The sequence below is a fragment of the Gadus morhua genome, chromosome 9 (assembly GCF_902167405.1).
Source record: "Gadus morhua chromosome 9, gadMor3.0, whole genome shotgun sequence".
Classification (NCBI taxonomy): Eukaryota; Metazoa; Chordata; class Actinopteri; order Gadiformes; family Gadidae; genus Gadus; species Gadus morhua.
The window spans coordinates 13,015,534-13,037,163 of NC_044056.1; the positions used below are offsets into that span (position 1 = coordinate 13,015,534).

The 21,630-nt window shown below is 48.5% G+C and overlaps 2 protein-coding genes across 3 annotated transcripts in view; both read left to right on the forward strand.

The window, feature by feature from the left end:
* Positions 1 to 2,791: 2,791 nt before the first annotated feature.
* On the forward strand, positions 2,792 to 6,749 carry LOC115550792 (WAP four-disulfide core domain protein 1-like). The gene is made up of 5 exons (XM_030366094.1): positions 2,792 to 2,826; positions 3,937 to 4,076; positions 4,877 to 5,017; positions 5,311 to 5,361; positions 5,449 to 6,749. Exons 1-5 carry the CDS (start codon positions 2,792 to 2,794, stop codon positions 5,505 to 5,507), a joined length of 426 nt encoding a protein of 141 aa, XP_030221954.1. The 3' UTR covers positions 5,508 to 6,749.
* Positions 6,750 to 7,672: 923 nt separating this feature from the next.
* The window catches only part of dyrk4 (dual-specificity tyrosine-(Y)-phosphorylation regulated kinase 4), a 21,499-nt gene continuing 7,541 nt past the window's right edge, over positions 7,673 to 21,630 (forward strand). Inside the window, exons 1-7 of one of the 2 annotated variants that reach the window (XM_030367291.1) lie at positions 7,673 to 7,889; positions 8,543 to 8,615; positions 18,655 to 18,807; positions 19,068 to 19,215; positions 20,009 to 20,172; positions 20,506 to 20,642; positions 21,552 to 21,630. The exon at positions 21,552 to 21,630 is cut by the window's right edge and continues 62 nt beyond it. In XM_030367291.1, coding sequence (XP_030223151.1) covers positions 7,858 to 7,889; positions 8,543 to 8,615; positions 18,655 to 18,807; positions 19,068 to 19,215; positions 20,009 to 20,172; positions 20,506 to 20,642; positions 21,552 to 21,630 — 786 coding nt within the window. In that variant the 5' untranslated portion in view covers positions 7,673 to 7,857. Of the gene's footprint in view, positions 7,890 to 8,542; positions 8,616 to 13,316; positions 13,772 to 18,654; positions 18,808 to 19,067; positions 19,216 to 20,008; positions 20,173 to 20,505; positions 20,643 to 21,551 lie in introns of those variants that run through there. The other variant, XM_030367292.1, reaches the window with a different exon arrangement.

Consider the following 21,630-nt stretch of genomic DNA (forward strand, 5'->3'; position numbering starts at 1 on the left):
CTAGGGGGCGGTAATTTGGGCATGGTGTGGGCAGACTGGCCACTAGGGGGCGGTAGTTTGAGCCTGGTGTCGGCTTTCAGACCACAGGCAGTGGCAGGTCTGCAGGGGCTTCAGGGGGGGCTTATCGTCTGGGTTTCATTACACAATCCAGACACAAGACCACCATTAAACATTCATGTTTGTATCTCTTACAGCCGGATCCCCTTCCAGGGAGCGGCAGCCCTTCACACACTAATCTGTGACCCGTACACTAACACAGAATGGAGAGATAAGCTCCCGGCTCCTGGCTCCAACGCCTTCCTGAACTGTCTCTCCTTGAGACTTCACACACTGAGGGGAACACCACAATGGCTCTTGTGGAATGTGAGCCGATGATTGGTCGGCTCGGTTGTTAGATTCCACTACTAACACACACACACACACACACACACACACACACACACACACACACACACACACACACACACACACACACACACACACACACACACACACACACACCGGGTGAGACAGACTAAAACTAACACTAACACACATGCACACACACACACACACACACACACACACACACACACACACACACACACACACACACACACACACACACACACACACACACACACACACACACAAACACACACACGCTTGTCCAGCAGACCGACCATTGTTTGGTTAAGCTCAAGACTCCGCCTTGGACACCTGACAGCGCCTGCCTAGAGTCGTGGGTTCAGTCCGTCTTGGTGATCATGTTCTAACGTTCATGAGAACATGAGGATGAGCTGATGTCTGGATTGTCACTTTATTGAGCATCATGAGCGCGTCGCGCAAGTCCACAGACAAAAGGTGAGTAATGGTCCAAAACCAAACTCGCACCTCTTCAGAGTTCACCTGGACCCCGCACAGCCCTTCCCAGCCCTCCTACTTATTGCATGTCGTAGTTAGTTATAGGACTTAGTTGTGTAGCATCTTATCCTAGCTATCTTTGTTGGGAAATGGTTTAACCTAGTGGTTGCTAGTGTACGCCACTTGGTTCTATGGACATCCTTACTGTACCGACAGCGATATATTGTTGTTTCTCTTCTTCTAACAAATGTACTTATTGTAAGTTGCTTTAGATAAAAGTGTCTGCTGAATGCCCTAAATATAACTTAGTTGAAATTCTTTACTCTGTTGCATTATTTTGTAATGGTAAGGTTTATTTCTCATTGTATTACACTAAGCGTAGTCTAGGCAATCGACTGTACTTCCTCCTTTACTAACAGACAAAGGAAAACCTGTTCATGTTCAGTCACGCAAAAATTAAAGCCAGTCAACGCCTGTGTCCCCAAGGGGTCAGTAGAGTGCAGGGGCCAGTAGAGAGCCCCCAGGGGTCAGTAGAGGGCCCATAGGGGGCAGTAGAGCGCCCCCAGGGGGCAGTAGAGGGCCCATCTCTGACAGGGTCATACATTCCATGGTTTGTTCTCAAACCATCCCTTTACTAACTGATCTCCTCACAGCAAAAATGTCTCCAGGAAAGTCCCGGAGAAGTTCAGGAAGGAGAAAGTCAGACGGTTCCCTCTGCTGATAAAGGTAAGCCTAAGGTTAAAGTAGGATTAGGAGATAGCCTCAGGTTAAAGTAGGATTAGGAGATGGCCTCAGGTTAAGGTAGGATTAGGAGATGGCCTCAGGTTAAGGTAGGATTAGGAGATAGCCTCAGGTTAAGGTTGGTTTAGGAGATAGCCTTAGGTTAAAGAACGTTTAGGAGATAGCCTCAGGTTAAGGTAGGTTTAGAAGATAGCCTAAGGTTAAAGAACGTTTAGGAGATATCCTAAGGTTAAAGAAGGATTAGGAGATAACAGCGTGGTTCTAGTGTTCCTCTGTGAGTTCTAGTTTTCCTCAGCATGGTTCTAGTGTTCTAGTGTTCCTCAGCGTGGTTTTAGTGTTCCTCAGTTGGGTTATAGTGTTCCTCAGCGTGGTTCTAGTGTTCCTCAGTGGGGTACTAGTGTTCCTCTGTGGGGGTCTAGTGTTCCTCTTTGTGGTTCTAGCGTTCCCAGCGTCATTCTAGTGTTCTAGTGTTCCTCTGTGGGTTCTACTGTTCCTCGGCGGGGTTCAGGTGTTCTAGTGTTCCTCAGTGTGTTTCAAGTGTTCCTCTGTGGGTTCTAGCGTTCCTCTGTTGGGTTCTAGTGTTCCTCAGCGTGGTTCTAGTGTTCCTCAGCGTGGTTCTAGTGTTCCTCAGCGTGGTTCTAGTGTTCCTCTGTTGGGTTCTAGTGTTACTCTGTGGGGTTCTAGTGTTCCTAAGCGTGGTTCTGTTCCTCTGTTGGGTTCTAGTGTTCCTCTGTTGGGTTCTAGTTTTCCTCAGCGTGGTTCTAGTGTTCCTCAGCGTGGTTCTAGTGTTCCTCTGTTTGGTTCTAGTGTTACTCTGTGGGGTTCTAGTGTTCCTCAGCGTGGTTCTAGTGTTACTCCTGTGAGCAGCAGGGGATGAGCTCGTGCTGCTAGCCCCAGACCAGCTGTCTTTCACGGGGCTGATATGGTTGCTGACCATTGTTTTAAGCAGAGAGACTTTGTACCCTCAGCCTCCACTCAACTTTTCTTAAGTATCCAGTAAAGTCCTCCTGGTTTCCCACGCTGGACGGCCCTGTTGCCAGGTAGCAGGTTGCCAGGTAGCAGCCCCAGGGGTGTAGATATATCCTGCAGCTGTTGAAGAGACAGTTAATCAGTGACTGTGTTCCAATGTATCCCAGCGCGAGGCGCTAGCTAAACAGTAGCCAGCGCAGACTGGGGAACCGACAGACAGACAGACGGACAGTAAGACATGTCTCTGAACGTGAGTCACCCAGTAGCTGAACAGTAGCCAGCGCTGAACGGGGAACACGAGAAGTCTTGCATAAGAACAAGAATGCTGTTGCTTATAAATATATTTGGGTGGAATTTTTGTGCCTTTACAGACAGGAGAGCAAAGATGATCACAGAGTACTGAGTTCAAAGGGTCACACCTAGGAAAGCGGGTCACGCTGAGGAGAGAGGGTCACACTGTGGATAGAGGGTCACACTGAGGATAGAGGGTCACACTGAGGATAGAGGATAGAGGGTCACACTGAGGATAGAGGGTCACACTGAGGATAGAGGGTCACACTGAGGATAGAGGGTCACATTGAGGATAGAGCATCACACTAGAGGGTCACACTGAGGATAGAGGGTCACACTGAGGATAGAGGATAGAGGGTCACACTGAGGATAGAGGGTCACACTGAGGATAGAGGGTCATACTGAGGATAGAGGGTCACACTAGAGGGTCACACTGAGGATAGAGGCTCACACTGAGGATAGAGGGTCACACTGAGGATAGAGGGTCACACTGAGGATAGAGGGTCACACTGAGGATAGAGGGTCACACTAGAGGGTCACACTGAGGATAGAGGGTCACACTGAGGATAGAGGATAGAGGGTCACACTGAGGATAGAGGGTCACACTGAGGATAGAGGGTCACACTAGAGGGTCACACTGAGGATAGAGGGTAGAGGGTCACACTGAGGATAGAGGATAGAGGGTCACACTGAGGATAGAGGGTCACACTGAGGATAGAGGGTCACACTAAGGATAGAGGGTCTGAAAGTCAATGATTTGGGCTAGGCTAGTTATTGGTCATTTGAAATAAAGCCCTCCTCCAAGTCAGGGGCGCCGGCCACATTGAAGTCAATGTAAGCTCGCTAACTTTTTGCTGTCTATCAAGCAGAGACAGCTTTTCATTGGCGCAAGAAAATTCACCCTTGGATTGCACCAGTGTGCGCCCCAGGCCAATGGTATCGCCTTTCTTTTTTGCTATCACCACATGATTGGGAAATTCAGCGAATCAATCAAATAGGCTACCTCCCTCTGCAGCATTCGCGCAACACATTTTTTTGTGTGTGTGTGTGTGTGTGTGTGTGTGTGTGTGTGTGTGTGTGTGTGTGTGTGTGTGTGTGTGTGTGTGTGTGTGTGTGTGTGTGTGTGTGTGTGTGTGTGTGTGTGTCAGTTCTAGACTGGCTGGTGCAGCCCAAGCCGCGGTGGCTGGGGGGAAACGGATGGCTGCTTGACGGGCCAGAGGAGGCACTGCAGGGTGAGCATCACTCACCACCAGACACATCGTCACACCGGCCTGAAGCATCGGCCTGCTAGAAGGTTAGCTCAGCATGCTGACAGGTTAGCTTAGCATGCTGACAGGTTACCTCAAAATGCTAACAGCTTTCCTCAGCATGCTGACAGGTTACCTCAGCATGCTAACAGCTGACCTCAGCATGCTGACAGGTAAGCTTAGCATGCTAACAGCTTACCGCAGCATGCCAGCGGGTTAGCTCAGCATGCTAACAGGTTACCTCAGCATTCCGACTGGTTAGTTCAGTATGCTGACAGGTTGCTGCAACATGCTGACAGGTTACCTCAGCATGCTAACAGGTTAGCGTAGCATGCTAACAGGTTACCTCAGCATGCTCACGTGTTCCCTTAGCCTGCTAATGATTTAGCTTTGCATGCTGGCTGGATAGCTCAGCCTGCTAGTCAGTTAACTCAATATTCTAACAGGTTACCACAGCATGCTAACTGGTTAGCTCAATATATTCACTGGTTAGCTCAGCGAGCTAATGAGTAAGCCCATAATGCTAGCTTGTTAGCTCAATGTGCTAGTTTCATAGCTCAACACTGTATGAGGAGACCAGTGTGGTGACGTAGCTCTCCTGTATGAGGAGACCAGTGTGGTGACGTAGCTCTCCTGTATTAGGAGACCAGGGTGATGACGTAGCTCTCCTGTATGAGGAGACCAGTGTGGTGACGTAGCTCTCCTGTATGAGGAGACCAGTGTGGTGACGTAGCTCTCCTGTATGAGGAGACCAGTGTGGTGACGTAGCTCTCCTCCGCCCCCAGCCGAGGCGTGCAGCACCACGGAGGACGGGGACGAGCCGCTCCACTGCCCCACGGGGTACGAGTGCCACATCATCAGCCCCGGGAACCCAGCGGCCGGCGTCCCCAACCGGGGCCAGTGCATCAGGCAGCGCGGGAACTCAGGTAGCAGCCTGGAGAGCTGTCCTGGGGGTCCCTAGAGCTGGAGAGCTGTCCTAGGGGTCCCCAGAGCTGGAGACCTGTCCTAGGGGTCCCCAGAGCTGGAGACCCTGTCCTAGGGGTCCCCAGAGCTGGAGACCCTGTCCTAGGGGTCTGCTTGTATACCCTGTCCTAGGGGTCCGCTTGAAGACCCTGTCCTAGGGGTCCGCCCCAGTCCCACCAGGGGGTCTGTGTGAGGCCACAGGACCTGGTCCGTGTCTGCGTTGGTCTGACCTTAACGGCCGTCTTCTTTATTGCAGACGGACGAAACCTGAGACACAAATACTTCAAGGACTACAAGGATTACTACGGTAGGTGAGGTACTGAACCCTCCTCATCCTGTCCCAGGATCCTCTCCTGACCTGGAGAGAGTAAAGAGCTGTCTCTCTTTCTGGCAGGAAGTGACACCAACAACGCAGTAGGCTACGAGAAGCCCCACCACAGGAACCTGGGCTGAAGAGCCCCCCGCAGACCCAGCCCTCCTGTCTCCGTCTGGGGACCCCCTGGACCACCCTGGACCACCTGGGCCCACCCTGGACCACCCTGGACCCCAAAGGACCCCCCCAGGACCACCCTGGACACCCCTGACACCCCTGGACCCGGCACACCCAGCCCTCTTGTCTCCGTCTGGGGATCACCCTGGACCACCCTGGACCCCACAGGACCCCGGTCCCCCCCACTCATTCCCCGGCCCCTTCGCCTCCCCCCCTCCCCTCGCCCCCTCGCCCCCTCCCCCCCTCCCCTCGCCCCCTCCATGGACCCCGACGGCCCCTCGTCACATGCGGAGCCCCTCACATTCGATTGTTCGCAATGTGAATATTTTCTGACCAAAGAACCATTAGCAGGACTTTAAATACCTGGTGGCCAGGTCATGGACAGCGAGGACATGGAGGTCAGCCCAGGGATGTTCTGACTTCATCTGATCTCAGAAATAGATCTATTCTTGACATCTTTCCTCCTCTTTTGGTCTCCTACTCTTCTACTCTCTCCTCTCTTCTACTCTCTCCTCTCCTCTCTCTTCCTCTCCTCCTCTCCTCTCTCCTGTTCTCTTCTCTCTTCCCCTCTCCTCTTGTCTCTTCTCCTCTCTCTCCTCTCCTCTTTCCTCTCCTCTCCTCTCCTCTCCTCTCCTCTTCAACCCACAGCTAAATTTAAACGAGATGATGACATTCATTTTTCTGGATTAATGTTTTTTCAAATTTTGCTAAATTTCAAAGCTGGGGTGATAACCCTGGGTCCACATTTACATTTTAACCAAATACATCTCCTGATCGAACGATCATTTTAATCAAGTCATATCCATGATCCAATATAAATAGAAACCCTAGTTATATCCCGAGGTATATAGGAGTGTTTCTGACTGGATACTGACGCCGACACAATGAAGCTATAACCAACGACATGTAAGAAAGTCATTTCTGTTCCTCTGTGACGACGCCAGGGGTGCTGCGTGGGCCCCCGGCCTCAGAGCGGACACTGAGCTGCTCTGTGGAGAGAGAGCTGACGGGTCGAGGCTGACCAATGGTGCTATCAGAAATAAAACTCATCATACGCAGGAAACAGTCACAGTTTATTCATTGACTTCAACAGGATCTCCACCCTCCCGTCTCCATCAGGACATAGCTCCTCCAACCAGAGGGCTCAGGGTGGAGTAGGGGCACCATCACACCACGACCAAGAATAAAATATGTCAGGCGCCTCATCCGTTTGAATGATATTTTGAATTCATAACCGTATTGCGATATATATATCCATGTATAGGACCTGATTATCCTGTAATGAGTTATATTGATTATCAGACAACGCCATGGGGAGTTGGATTCAGATCTGATTCTTCTGATTCAGGATTAGGTTGTAAGTCCGGACATCTTGCTCATGGACATTGGGGATGGAAACCAGAGCCTTGGAGAGTGGAGCTGTGTCTATGTAGTGTTACTCTGTGGTCTCCATGTTGTGGCCCGACTGCCTGGTCGGCCCTGGCGTGGGCAGGCTGGCCACTAGGGGGCGGTAATTTGGGCATGGTGTGGGCAGACTGGCCACTAGGGGGCGGTAGTTTGAGCCTGGTGTCGGCTTTCAGACCACAGGCAGTGGCAGGTCTGCAGGGGCTTCAGGGGGGGCTTATCGTCTGGGTTTCATTACACAATCCAGACACAAGACCACCATTAAACATTCATGTTTGTATCTCTTACAGCCGGATCCCCTTCCAGGGAGCGGCAGCCCTTCACACACTAATCTGTGACCCGTACACTAACACAGAATGGAGAGATAAGCTCCCGGCTCCTGGCTCCAACGCCTTCCTGAACTGTCTCTCCTTGAGACTTCACACACTGAGGGGAACACCACAATGGCTCTTGTGGAATGTGAGCCGATGATTGGTCGGCTCGGTTGTTAGATTCCACTACTAACACACACACACACACACACACACACACACACACACACACACACACACACACACACACACACACACACACACACACACACACACACACACACACACCGGGTGAGACAGACTAAAACTAACACTAACACACATGCACACACACACACACACACACACACACACACACACACACACACACACACACACACACACACACACACACACACACACACACACACACACACACAAACACACACACGCTTGTCCAGCAGACCGACCATTGTTTGGTTAAGCTCAAGACTCCGCCTTGGACACCTGACAGCGCCTGCCTAGAGTCGTGGGTTCAGTCCGTCTTGGTGATCATGTTCTAACGTTCATGAGAACATGAGGATGAGCTGATGTCTGGATTGTCACTTTATTGAGCATCATGAGCGCGTCGCGCAAGTCCACAGACAAAAGGTGAGTAATGGTCCAAAACCAAACTCGCACCTCTTCAGAGTTCACCTGGACCCCGCACAGCCCTTCCCAGCCCTCCTACTTATTGCATGTCGTAGTTAGTTATAGGACTTAGTTGTGTAGCATCTTATCCTAGCTATCTTTGTTGGGAAATGGTTTAACCTAGTGGTTGCTAGTGTACGCCACTTGGTTCTATGGACATCCTTACTGTACCGACAGCGATATATTGTTGTTTCTCTTCTTCTAACAAATGTACTTATTGTAAGTTGCTTTAGATAAAAGTGTCTGCTGAATGCCCTAAATATAACTTAGTTGAAATTCTTTACTCTGTTGCATTATTTTGTAATGGTAAGGTTTATTTCTCATTGTATTACACTAAGCGTAGTCTAGGCAATCGACTGTACTTCCTCCTTTACTAACAGACAAAGGAAAACCTGTTCATGTTCAGTCACGCAAAAATTAAAGCCAGTCAACGCCTGTGTCCCCAAGGGGTCAGTAGAGTGCAGGGGCCAGTAGAGAGCCCCCAGGGGTCAGTAGAGGGCCCATAGGGGGCAGTAGAGCGCCCCCAGGGGGCAGTAGAGGGCCCATCTCTGACAGGGTCATACATTCCATGGTTTGTTCTCAAACCATCCCTTTACTAACTGATCTCCTCACAGCAAAAATGTCTCCAGGAAAGTCCCGGAGAAGTTCAGGAAGGAGAAAGTCAGACGGTTCCCTCTGCTGATAAAGGTAAGCCTAAGGTTAAAGTAGGATTAGGAGATAGCCTCAGGTTAAAGTAGGATTAGGAGATGGCCTCAGGTTAAGGTAGGATTAGGAGATGGCCTCAGGTTAAGGTAGGATTAGGAGATAGCCTCAGGTTAAGGTTGGTTTAGGAGATAGCCTTAGGTTAAAGAACGTTTAGGAGATAGCCTCAGGTTAAGGTAGGTTTAGAAGATAGCCTAAGGTTAAAGAACGTTTAGGAGATATCCTAAGGTTAAAGAAGGATTAGGAGATAACAGCGTGGTTCTAGTGTTCCTCTGTGAGTTCTAGTTTTCCTCAGCATGGTTCTAGTGTTCTAGTGTTCCTCAGCGTGGTTTTAGTGTTCCTCAGTTGGGTTATAGTGTTCCTCAGCGTGGTTCTAGTGTTCCTCAGTGGGGTACTAGTGTTCCTCTGTGGGGGTCTAGTGTTCCTCTTTGTGGTTCTAGCGTTCCCAGCGTCATTCTAGTGTTCTAGTGTTCCTCTGTGGGTTCTACTGTTCCTCGGCGGGGTTCAGGTGTTCTAGTGTTCCTCAGTGTGTTTCAAGTGTTCCTCTGTGGGTTCTAGCGTTCCTCTGTTGGGTTCTAGTGTTCCTCAGCGTGGTTCTAGTGTTCCTCAGCGTGGTTCTAGTGTTCCTCAGCGTGGTTCTAGTGTTCCTCTGTTGGGTTCTAGTGTTACTCTGTGGGGTTCTAGTGTTCCTAAGCGTGGTTCTGTTCCTCTGTTGGGTTCTAGTGTTCCTCTGTTGGGTTCTAGTTTTCCTCAGCGTGGTTCTAGTGTTCCTCAGCGTGGTTCTAGTGTTCCTCTGTTTGGTTCTAGTGTTACTCTGTGGGGTTCTAGTGTTCCTCAGCGTGGTTCTAGTGTTACTCCTGTGAGCAGCAGGGGATGAGCTCGTGCTGCTAGCCCCAGACCAGCTGTCTTTCACGGGGCTGATATGGTTGCTGACCATTGTTTTAAGCAGAGAGACTTTGTACCCTCAGCCTCCACTCAACTTTTCTTAAGTATCCAGTAAAGTCCTCCTGGTTTCCCACGCTGGACGGCCCTGTTGCCAGGTAGCAGGTTGCCAGGTAGCAGCCCCAGGGGTGTAGATATATCCTGCAGCTGTTGAAGAGACAGTTAATCAGTGACTGTGTTCCAATGTATCCCAGCGCGAGGCGCTAGCTAAACAGTAGCCAGCGCAGACTGGGGAACCGACAGACAGACAGACGGACAGTAAGACATGTCTCTGAACGTGAGTCACCCAGTAGCTGAACAGTAGCCAGCGCTGAACGGGGAACACGAGAAGTCTTGCATAAGAACAAGAATGCTGTTGCTTATAAATATATTTGGGTGGAATTTTTGTGCCTTTACAGACAGGAGAGCAAAGATGATCACAGAGTACTGAGTTCAAAGGGTCACACCTAGGAAAGCGGGTCACGCTGAGGAGAGAGGGTCACACTGTGGATAGAGGGTCACACTGAGGATAGAGGGTCACACTGAGGATAGAGGATAGAGGGTCACACTGAGGATAGAGGGTCACACTGAGGATAGAGGGTCACACTGAGGATAGAGGGTCACATTGAGGATAGAGCATCACACTAGAGGGTCACACTGAGGATAGAGGGTCACACTGAGGATAGAGGATAGAGGGTCACACTGAGGATAGAGGGTCACACTGAGGATAGAGGGTCATACTGAGGATAGAGGGTCACACTAGAGGGTCACACTGAGGATAGAGGCTCACACTGAGGATAGAGGGTCACACTGAGGATAGAGGGTCACACTGAGGATAGAGGGTCACACTGAGGATAGAGGGTCACACTAGAGGGTCACACTGAGGATAGAGGGTCACACTGAGGATAGAGGATAGAGGGTCACACTGAGGATAGAGGGTCACACTGAGGATAGAGGGTCACACTAGAGGGTCACACTGAGGATAGAGGGTAGAGGGTCACACTGAGGATAGAGGATAGAGGGTCACACTGAGGATAGAGGGTCACACTGAGGATAGAGGGTCACACTAAGGATAGAGGGTCTGAAAGTCAATGATTTGGGCTAGGCTAGTTATTGGTCATTTGAAATAAAGCCCTCCTCCAAGTCAGGGGCGCCGGCCACATTGAAGTCAATGTAAGCTCGCTAACTTTTTGCTGTCTATCAAGCAGAGACAGCTTTTCATTGGCGCAAGAAAATTCACCCTTGGATTGCACCAGTGTGCGCCCCAGGCCAATGGTATCGCCTTTCTTTTTTGCTATCACCACATGATTGGGAAATTCAGCGAATCAATCAAATAGGCTACCTCCCTCTGCAGCATTCGCGCAACACAACTACATGTAGAGATTAGATGGAAGAGATCGATCGCTAACTAGCAAAGAGTTGTAAGCACTTTCCACCCTTTTCAGTGGAGGAATTGGACTCCCCAAGCAATGTTATACTTAAAAGGAGCTACATAAAACTTAATTTTGTTTTATGTAGCATAAAAAACAAAATGAAGCAACTGTCCCATATTTCTAACTGCATTTGAAGTAGACATTGAGACTCACAAAAAATGGACGCTATAGGACAGTGATCATGATTTGTCTCAATATCAGAATAACAACAATGGGTCAAATAGCAATGGCTGGTGGAGTGGCCATAAAGTAGGTAACATGCAGTGGAAGCTTGTCCAGGCCCTGCAAGTCAGGATGTAGGCTATGAGTCTGAATGAATAGTAGGTAAATAGGTAGTGGCCATCCCCAAAATGCACCAGAATACAGGAAATCAAATCTATTAAATTCCCAAAATTTAATAGACCCGAAGCCCAGACACCCTTTCTATTGCTGTGCCCCACCAACAATTTTGATCACCAGCCGCCACTGCAGACAGGTAATGGTAACCAGGTCAATGTATTTGAACTAATCCCATAATGGTTGGCGTCAGAGTAGAATTTTGAGTTCTCTAAACTCGGGATTTAGATATGCTAAACTAGGCTGTCCAATAGAGCCATTTTAGAAGGATGTGGAGGTGGAGACACACACACAAACACAAATACACAGACACAGACACACACACACACACACACACACACACACACACACACACACACACACACACACACACACACACACACACACACACACACACACACACACACACACACACACACACACACACACACACACCATCAGTCTGGGATGTCCGGTTTCTGAGGTTCCTGTCTCTGTGTTCTCTGTAACCAGCGTGGGATAGATTGTCTTTTGATGACAAAAATGTTGGGTTGCTAGGGATGTGTGGAACATCAGGGTAACCAGGACAACCTCTCCTCCATCTAGGAGTGTTTTCCACTGCGTCAGTAACGGCTCCTCAGCCTCGCTAGCCCTATTTAAAGGTCAACCTATTCTGGGACCCAGCAGTCCTGCTACTTCTGGTCCACTGTACCATCTTACAGCAGAACCTCTGGTCTAGGGTAGGTGGAGTGTCTTAATATAGGACCGCAGATCCAGGAATAGAAACACTTCCCCCAGAGACACGGGGGCTTCGCCAAAGCTCCGGTGTCTCCGAGTTTAGCCGAGGAAACGACGCAGCACTTCACCTTCAGGAGGACCACTGACCTGCATGATGGAAACAGAGCAACAGACGGAAGACAGACAGACAGACAGATAGAGAGAAAGACTGCTGTACACTAACAGGGGGAGAACGGAAATGAGGCGTCTACTTTATGTATTAGGCTGTCGTCAGGGATGTGTGCTGGATGAGGATTATACCTATTTTAGTGTCTGCATGTGTGAGCATTCGAGTGTGTTTGTGTGTGTGTGTGTGTGTGTGTGTGTGTGTGTGTGTGTGTGTGTGTGTGTGTGTGTGTGTCTCAAAAAACTCTGTCTCTCCCTCTCTCTCACACACAAACACACACAGACACGCACGCACGCACATACACACACACACACTCACACACACACACACACACACACACACACCCACACACACCCACACTCACACACACACACAGACACACACACACACACACACACACACACACACACACACACACACACACACACACACACACACACACACACAGATCTGGTGTCGTGCTCCTCCATGCGGGTGTTGTGTTGCCTTGGGTGTCTGGTCTTCAGGCTGATGGTTCAGCACAGAGGTTAAACTCCCGGGACAACAACACACCTTGTTCTCTCCTCTCCTGCTCTCTTCTCCCCTCCTCTCTTCTCTCTACTATCCTCTCCCCTCATCTCCTCTCCTCTCTCCCCTACCCTATCCTCTCCTCTCTCTCCCCTCCTCTCTCCTCACCTCCTCTCCTCTCCTCTCTCTTCCCTCCTCTCTTCTCTCCTCACCTCCTCTCCAGTCCTCTCTTTTTTCTACTCTCCTCTCTCATCTCACTATTTGGGTGACCCCAAGGTTTGATAATCAGCTGACTCCATCATATTCTTCACCGTGGAAACCCAAGCCCGCAAGAAACTGATGTCATGTAATTGTGTAACAGTAGAACGAGGATCCTATGAGATAACTGGCTACTTATTAATTAATCTGGCCTGTGTGCTTAACACATGAAGAATACACCAAGTACCTATCATATGTCAAAATATAGCTATTTATACCATTTAATAAAAACGATTTTGGTTAAAATGATGGCTGGAAACATGATGTAACAAATGTAGATTCAAACAGTCGATATGGGGATGTAAACGATTAGAAGACGCGGTGAGCTGGGATTTGAACCTTGGCGTCACGCGTACATTTTCCATTGTGTTCGCCAATCAAGACAATTTGAATTGTCTCGATTATTGAATTCCCACTTGGTCTCGGTACTTCGACCAGACAGAGACCGCTCCGGGTCCAGGTCTATATCAAGGCTCAACAGGTGGTCCTCCCTATCTGAGACCTCAGCAATGCGTCATGTCGACTCTCAGTGATCCTCTGAGGACGGGAGGAGTTGATCCCCGTCCCGCGGAGTATGGGGGCGGCACGTTTAGCGCCCAGCTCACTGTCAGCTCCTCTCTCAGCGGCATAACACCTCAGTCAGCGGCTCGGAGGACTGTTGGACATGTGGGGATACACCGCTTGACCTTAGTTTGGATCTCGTATCTTTTCTCCGTGCCTGGACTACCGTGGACTACCGTGGGAACTGCTGAGTCCTCGTTAAGACCGAGTCTGACGGCATGCTGCCAGAAATCAACAACAAGGTGAGGAGCGACGATCAGTGGTTGACCTGTAATGGAGACACCGGACATCTAGTTACCATCGGTGTGGATCTGCTGGACACTATAAAGTTTATTTCATTCAATTAATCCAAACTTATGCGTGTCATTTGTCCAACGATGCTCTATAACATCTGTGTCATTTTAAAAAGAATATGGCTTTCAAACTATCCTTAACATTCATATTTGAACATTATTGTTTGACATTAATATTATATCGTTATTATTTGAACATTAGTAGGCTAGTATGACAGTAGTATTATACTACTGTAGAATATGGCTTCTAAGCTAGTAGGCCTGCTTAGTTCTAGTAACATTGATACTTAACAGTCATATTGATGCATCATTGTTTAATATTATTATCTTAACATTAGTTTCTTAACATCAGTATTTTCTCATCAGGATGTAAGAATAGTGCGGTTTAAAATTCTCCCAGCTCTTTAAGTGATTTAAGAGTGTTGCTCGGACTCGTCCTGCTGTCTATTTGTGTTGGTGGTCCCAAGACCCTCAGACCCTACATGGACCCACATGTGTCCACATGGAGGTCTGCTGCCGCCTCAGGCTGCTGCGGGAATGCGTAACAATCGGGTATCTGTATGATGACAACCCTGAGTGTAAAGCGGTCCTCAGTGTTATGATGACAGCCCTTAGTGTGAAGCGGTCCTTAGTGTTCTGATGCAGCCCTCAGTGTAAATGATGACAGCCCTTAGTGTAAAGCGGTCCTCAGTGTTACGATGACAACCCTGAGTGTAAAGCGGTCCTCAGTATTATGATGACAGCCCTTAGTGTGAAGCGGTCCTTAGTGTTCTGATGCAGCCCTCAGTGTAAATGATGACAGCCCTTAGTGTAAAGCGGTCCTCAGTGTTATGATGACAACCCTGAGTGTAAAGCGGTCCTTAGTGTTCTGATGCAGCCCTTAGTGTAAAGCGGTCCTTATGGGTATGATGCAGCCCTTAGTGTAAAGCGGTCCTCAGAGTTATGATGACAGCCCTTAGTGTAAAGTTCTCCTCAGTGTTATGATGACAGCCCTTAGTGTAAAGCGGTCCTCAGTGGTATGAAGACAGCCCTTAGTGTAAAGTTCTCCTCAGTGTTATGATGACAGCCCTTAGTGCAAAGCGGTCATCAGTGTTGTGATGACAGCGCTTAGTGCAAAGCGGTCCTCAGTGTTATGATGACAGCCCTTAGTGTAAAGTTGTCCTCAGTGTTATGATGACAGCCCTTAGTGTAAAGCGGTCCTCAGTGTTATGATGACAGCCCTTAGTGTAAAGTTGTCCTCAGTGTTATGATGAAAGCCCTTAGTGTAAAGTTGTCCTCAGTGTTATGATGAAAGCCCTTAGTGTAAAGTTGTCCTCAGTGTTATGATGACAGCCCTTATTGTAAAGCGGTCATCAGTGTTATGATGACAGCCCTTAGTGTAAAGTGGTATGATGACAGCCCTTAGTGTAAACCAGTCCTCAGTGTTGTTGTGACAGCCCTTAGTGTAAAGCGAGGCGGTCCTCAGTGTTGTGATGACAGCCCTTAGTGCAAAGCGGTCCTCAGTGTTGTGATGAAAGCCCTTAGTTTAAAGCAATCTTCAGTGTTATGATGACAGCCCTTAGTGTAAAGTGGTCCTCAGTGTTGTGATGACAGCCCTTAATGTAAAGCGGTCCTCCTCAGTGGTATGATGACAGTCCTAATGGAAAGCAAGGCGGCCCTTAGTGGTATGAGGCAGCCCTTAATGTAAAACGAGGCGGTCCTTAGTGGCATAATGCGGTCCTTAGTAGTATGTTGACAGCCCTTAGTGTAAAGCGGTCCTTAGTAGTATGATGAGAGCCCTTAGTGTAAAGCGGTCCTTAGTGGTATGATGACAGCCCCTTAGTGTAAAGCAGTTCTTAGAGAGGAGGTCCTCAGTGCTCTTCTTACGTCACGGTGTTCGTCGTTAATGTTCTGGAGTTCCGCAGAACGCGTGACGTCAGAGGTGGGTTGTTGTTCACCAGCGGTGACTTCTGACTGTTGACCCTTTTTGACCTTCTTGGTCCTTTACACACACACACACACACACACACACACACACACACACACACACACACACACACACACACACACACACACACACACACACACACACACACACACACACACACACACACACACACACACACACACACACACTATGATGCGGTCCTGACTAGGATAGTGAACGAAAGGTTAGTGTTGACTAGATGATAGTGGACTAAAGGTGAGTGTTCTCTAGTATAGTGAACTACAGGCTAGTGTTCATTAGGATAGTGAACTAAATGTTAATGTTGACTAAAGGATAGTGAACTAAAGGTTAGTGTTGACTAGAACTATAGTGAACTAAAGGTTAGTGGTGTTGACTAGAGGACAGTGAACTAAAGATTAGTGTTCACTAGGATAATGAACTAAATGTTAATGTTGACGAGGATAGTGAACTAAAGGTTAGTGTTCACTAGAGGATAGTGAACTAAAAGTTGGTGTGTTCACTAGAGGATAGTAAACTAAAAGTTAGTGTTCACTAGAGGATAGTGAACTAGAGGTTAGTGTTCACTAGAGGATAGTGAACTAAAGGTTAGTGTTGACTAGAGGACAGTGAACTAAAGGTTAGTGTTGACTAGAGGACAGTGAACTAAAGGTTAGGGTTCACTAGAGGACAGTGAACTAAAGGTTAGTGTTGACTAGAGGACAGTGAACTAAAGGTTAGTGATCACTAGAGGATAGGGAACTAAAAGTTAATGTTGACTAGAGGATCCTGAATTAGCTGAATGGGCTCTCACTGTATCTCGCTCCATCAGTCCAGCTAATGTAGGTCTTCCCTCCCCCCCCCCACAGGCTCCCCATGGAGGGGCCGAGTTTGGGGGGTCCAGCCCCTCACCAGGGTGAGAGCCCCAAGTACACTAACCGTGTTTCAAAATAAGAGCGTAAATACAATAAACAAAAATAAGTAAATTAAAGTTCTCCACCAAATGGAAACTGTAATTAACACTGTGGAGAATATTCACATTAAACATAAATAGGTCAAAGCAATGTATAGAAAACATGCAGATGATGATGATAATGATGATGCTATTAAATCCATAGAACAGGAACAGTACTACAAATTAAATATGGAAAAAAAAATGTTTTAAGAAAGATTAATATATATATTGTCTTTAATTTAGAGTGTATGGTTCGTCAAACGACAAACCTAAAGGTTTCTACATTATTTATATTGCGCAAAGTATTTTTAAAGCGCTAAAATCAAATGAAAGATGAGACGTGATGATTAAATATGATCCAAAAGTTGTTTACCAAAATATGAGGGGCACAAGAATAACACAATGTGACTCAGCCTTACACTCTACGCCCACACAGACAGACAGACAGACAGACTATGAAGGTATTATTGTATGAAGGTATTATTGTAGCAAAAGTCTTTAGCACCTGTAACTGCAGAATTTGAATGCGTACACTAAAGTCACAGTAAATTTGAAGTCATATTTATTTTGCATGTGTACTCTAAAGTCACAAATGTTTAACAGTACATTTGAGGTCGTAAATATTTTTTTACCATTGTAAACACAAAATAGGGTCTACGAGTATACGCAAATCTGTGTTACAGGTGCACAAATCCTTTTGCTACAATCATTGCAGCGCAGTTGGTGCAAAACACATTCACACACCCGTGTTTCATAATCTGAGAACATGCCCAAAATGTGTGCATTCGTAAACCCAAATTTGAACTAATGCATCAGAAGTTTCACATCTGTGAACAATTTCCTCACAAATAAAATGATAAAGAACGCTATGTTGATTCAGCATTTTAATGAGCGAGCACAAGTCCATCGTTACAACTGCTCGAATCTGCTCTTGCAAGTCTCAGCTGTGAGTTTTTTTTGCAGGTAGTTTTGCAACATGTCTAGGTGGTAAATGTGTAGCAAAAGTATTTGTATCCGTAGATGCCAGAGCATCCGTGGGCGGGAAAAAAATTATAAAATAATTTTTACTGTTATTCAGGACTGAAAAGTGCATTGACATTTTCAAATGCAATTGCAAGGCAACTACTATTGGTTAGTTGAAAAAAATAATCATCATTGAAATTAAACATCTCTTCCAGCGTCATGGCCAAGACAGGCAGCAGTAGCCTACAGTCACACATAGCATACACACAAAACGTAAGAAAATAAAAAACTAAAACAGGCTGCAGGGTGGAAGGGGGATATCAATATCGCATGACATTTCACTAGGCTCAAGGAGGCGAGTAATATTACATTTGAGCAACAAAGAGTAGTCTTGGGGTGCTCTATAGACAAAATTCCCCATACTGTGTTATTGACATGTTTTGATTGCGTTATAGGGACAATGTCTCTTTAAGATGACGTCACTTGTGTGCTGATATGCCGGTCGGCGCGATGTTTGAATTTTAAGTTTTTTACATGACAAAATGAACGACCTGCCGTTGCTTGTGGAGCTGAGAAATTGTCTCTTCCCTTCTTTTATCGCAATTTGTACAGTCTATAGACAGAACGTCTTACCTGGGCGAGTGTGTCGCTGCGGTGTGTGCGTGTGTGTTCTTACCTGGGCTCGCGTGTCGATGGCGGAGCCGTTATGTTTCAGGGCGACTGTCGCTGCGGTGTGTGCGCGTGCTTGTGTGTTCTTACCTGCGCGTGTGTCGATGGTGGAGCTGTTATGTTTAAGGGCGAGTGTCGCTGCGGTGTGTGCACGTGTGCGTGAGTGTGTGTGTGTGTGTGTCTGTGTGTGTGTCCGTGTGTGTGTTCGTTTCCATGTAGTAGTATTATCTTTATATTCAGTATTATCTTAGTAGTATTTTATATAAAGATATAAAGACACACACAGACAGACTCTCTGTATCTCTCTCTCTCCCCCTCCAGAAGTTTGCTCCGTCCGTGGGCGGCCGGTCCCATCTGGAGCCGCCCCTGGTGCAGGTGGTGGTCAGCAACTCCAAACACCTCCACCACCCCCACCTCCAGGACTCCATCCTGCCCCACATACCCAGCACGCACAACAGCTACCACAAACACCAGGTGGGACACACACACTCACTCACTCACTCGCTCACTCACTCACTCACTCGCTCACTCACTCACTCGCTCGCTCGCTCGCTCACTCACTCACTCACTCGCTCACTCACTCACTCACTCACTCACTCACTCACTCACTCACTCACTCACTCACTCACTCACTCACTCACTCACTCACTCACTCACTCACTCACTCACTCACTCATTCATACGCACCTGAGGGGGAGTGGCCTGAGCTGATGTTCTGCGTGTTGATTGGACAGGGGGAGAGGCCGAAGCCCGCCCTGTTGGGTGGGCGGCTTGGGGGTCCCAGGGAGACCCTGTCCAGCCCCCAGGCCCCCCGTACCCCCGGCAACAAGCAGGAGAAGGAGAAAGCCTTCGAGGGACAGAGACTCCCCCTTTCTCCCACAGGTAACCCCCCCCTCTCCCCTCTCTCCCTCAGGTACCCCCTCTCCCCTTTCTCTCCTATCTCCCCCCACCCTCAGTCCTGCAGAACCTTGATTCACTGGTCTGAATGGGAAGAGGTCTGACTCTCCCTCTCTCCTCTCTCCTCTTCCTCTTCCTTTTGCCTCCTCTCTTCTACCTCCTCCTCCTTCTCTCCTCTTCTTTTGCCTTCTGTCTCCTCCCTCCTCCCTCTTCTCTCCTCACTCTTCCTTCTCTCTCTCCTCTCCTTTCTCTTCCTCTCTCCTCTCCTCCTCTCTTCTCTCTCCTCTCTCCTCTCCTTTCTCCCCCTCTCTCCTCTGTCCTCACCTCTCCTCTCTCCTCCCTCCCTCCTCTCCTTTCTCCTCCTCTCTCCTCCCTCTCTCCTCTCTCCTCTCCTTCTTCTCCTCTCTCCTCTCCTATCTCCTCTACCCTCCTCTCTCTCTCCTCACTCCTCTCCTTTTTCCTCCTCTCCTCTCTCCTCTCCTTCTTTCTCCTCTCTCCGCTCCTATCCTCTCCTATCTCCTCTCCTATCCTCTCCTTTCTCCTTTCCTCTCCTCTCTCCTCCTCCCTCCTCTCCTCTCTCCTCACTCCTCTCCTCTCTCCTCCTCCCTCCTCTCCTCTCTTTCCTCCTCTCTCCTCTCCTCTTTCCTCTCTCTTCTCCTCTCTCTTCCCTCCTCTCTCTTCTCCTCTATCCTCTCTCCTCTCCTCTTCTCTCCTCTCCCCTCTCTCCTCTCCCCTCCTCTCTCTTCTCCTCCCTCCTCACTCCTCCTGCCCTCCCCAGATGCTCTGAAGCACTTCCATGAGCGTCTGTCAGAGTTTGAGCAGGAGGAGATCTCGGACCACGCGGAGGTCTGGTTCATGGGTCTGGGCTCCCAGAAGATCGAGGCCACGCTGGGCGCTCCCCACAACTCAGGCTTCGACGACGAGCACGGGAGCTACATACGGGTAGGAGAACAAGCTATGCGGACGCGCTAGTCATGCTACATGCTAATATAACACGTTGAGCTCATGGGAGCTACATATGGTTACATTCATCTAGGGTGCTAAAACATGCTAACATGACATGCTAGCCAAGATCATGGGAGCTATATACCAGCAACGCACTACAACGGTTGGACAAATAACGGTGTTGATAAAGAGCTGTGTCGATAAAGAACCATTGATACTGAACCGTTAATAAAGAACCATTAATAAAGAACCGTTGATACAGAACCGTTGATAAAGAACCGGGGTAATAAAGAGCCGTGTTAATAAAGAGCGGTGGCCCCGGTGTTCCAGGTGCTCCACGACCACATCGCCTTCCGCTTCGAGGTGCTGGAGGTGATCGGGAAGGGCTCCTTCGGCCAGGTGCTGAAGTGTCTGGACCACAAGACCAACGAGATGGTGGCCATCAAGATGATCCGCAACAAGAAGAGGTACAGTAAAGTAGAGTAGAGTATAGTAGAGTAGAGTAGAGTGGAGAACAGTTGAGTAGAGGACAGTACAGTACAGTAGAGTAGAGCATAGTAGATAAGAGTTCAGTACAGAACAGCTGATTAGGGTTAGAAGGGAGGAGCAGAGCTAGCATAGGAGGAGCAGAGCTAGCATGGAAGGACAGACTGTTCCAGAACTTTGGGCAGATGACCCCTTCTAGTCACGACCATGTAGTCCAGACACTCTAGTCCAGTCCCTCTAGTCCATACCCTCTAGTCCAGACCCTCTAGTCCAGACCCTCTAGTTCAGGGGTGCCCAACCAGTCGATCGCGGTCTACCAGTAGACCGCCGACAGATCCCAAGTCGACCGTGAGGGGTGAAGAAGAAAAAAAAATAAAATAAAATTTGCGCGGGACATATACGCGCGGTAGCGCATGCGCTGTCAACAGCAGTTGAAAGCCGTCAACAGTAGTTACGCACTCCTTAACGTTGGCATGGCTGAGGGGAAACGAGCTAAGACCTACCATTTTCACCCTGAAGGTAGGTTTGCAATGTTGACACTAGGCTGGTAGATCTCGGGAGGTTTGCTACTTGAAAAGTAGATCTTGGGTCAAAAAAGGTTGGGCACCCCTGCTCTAGTTCCTCTTGTCCAGACCCTCTAGTTCCTCTAGTCCAGGCTCTCTACTCCAGTCCCTCTAGTCCGGTCCCTCTAGTCCAGAATCTCTAGTCCAGACCCTCTAGTCCAGACCCTCTAGTCCAGACCCTCTAATCCAGACCCTCTAGTCCAGACACTCTATTCCAGACCGTCTAGCAGGAGGTCAAAGAAAGAAGGAGGTAGCAATCCATAAAGAGGTTGACCACCAGACCAGAGCTTCAGATCTGACCTCTGAACTCTGACCTTTGACCTCTAGGTTCCACCACCAGGCGCTGGTGGAGCTGAAGATCCTGGACATCGTGAAGAGGAAAGACCCGGAGAACCTGCACAACGTC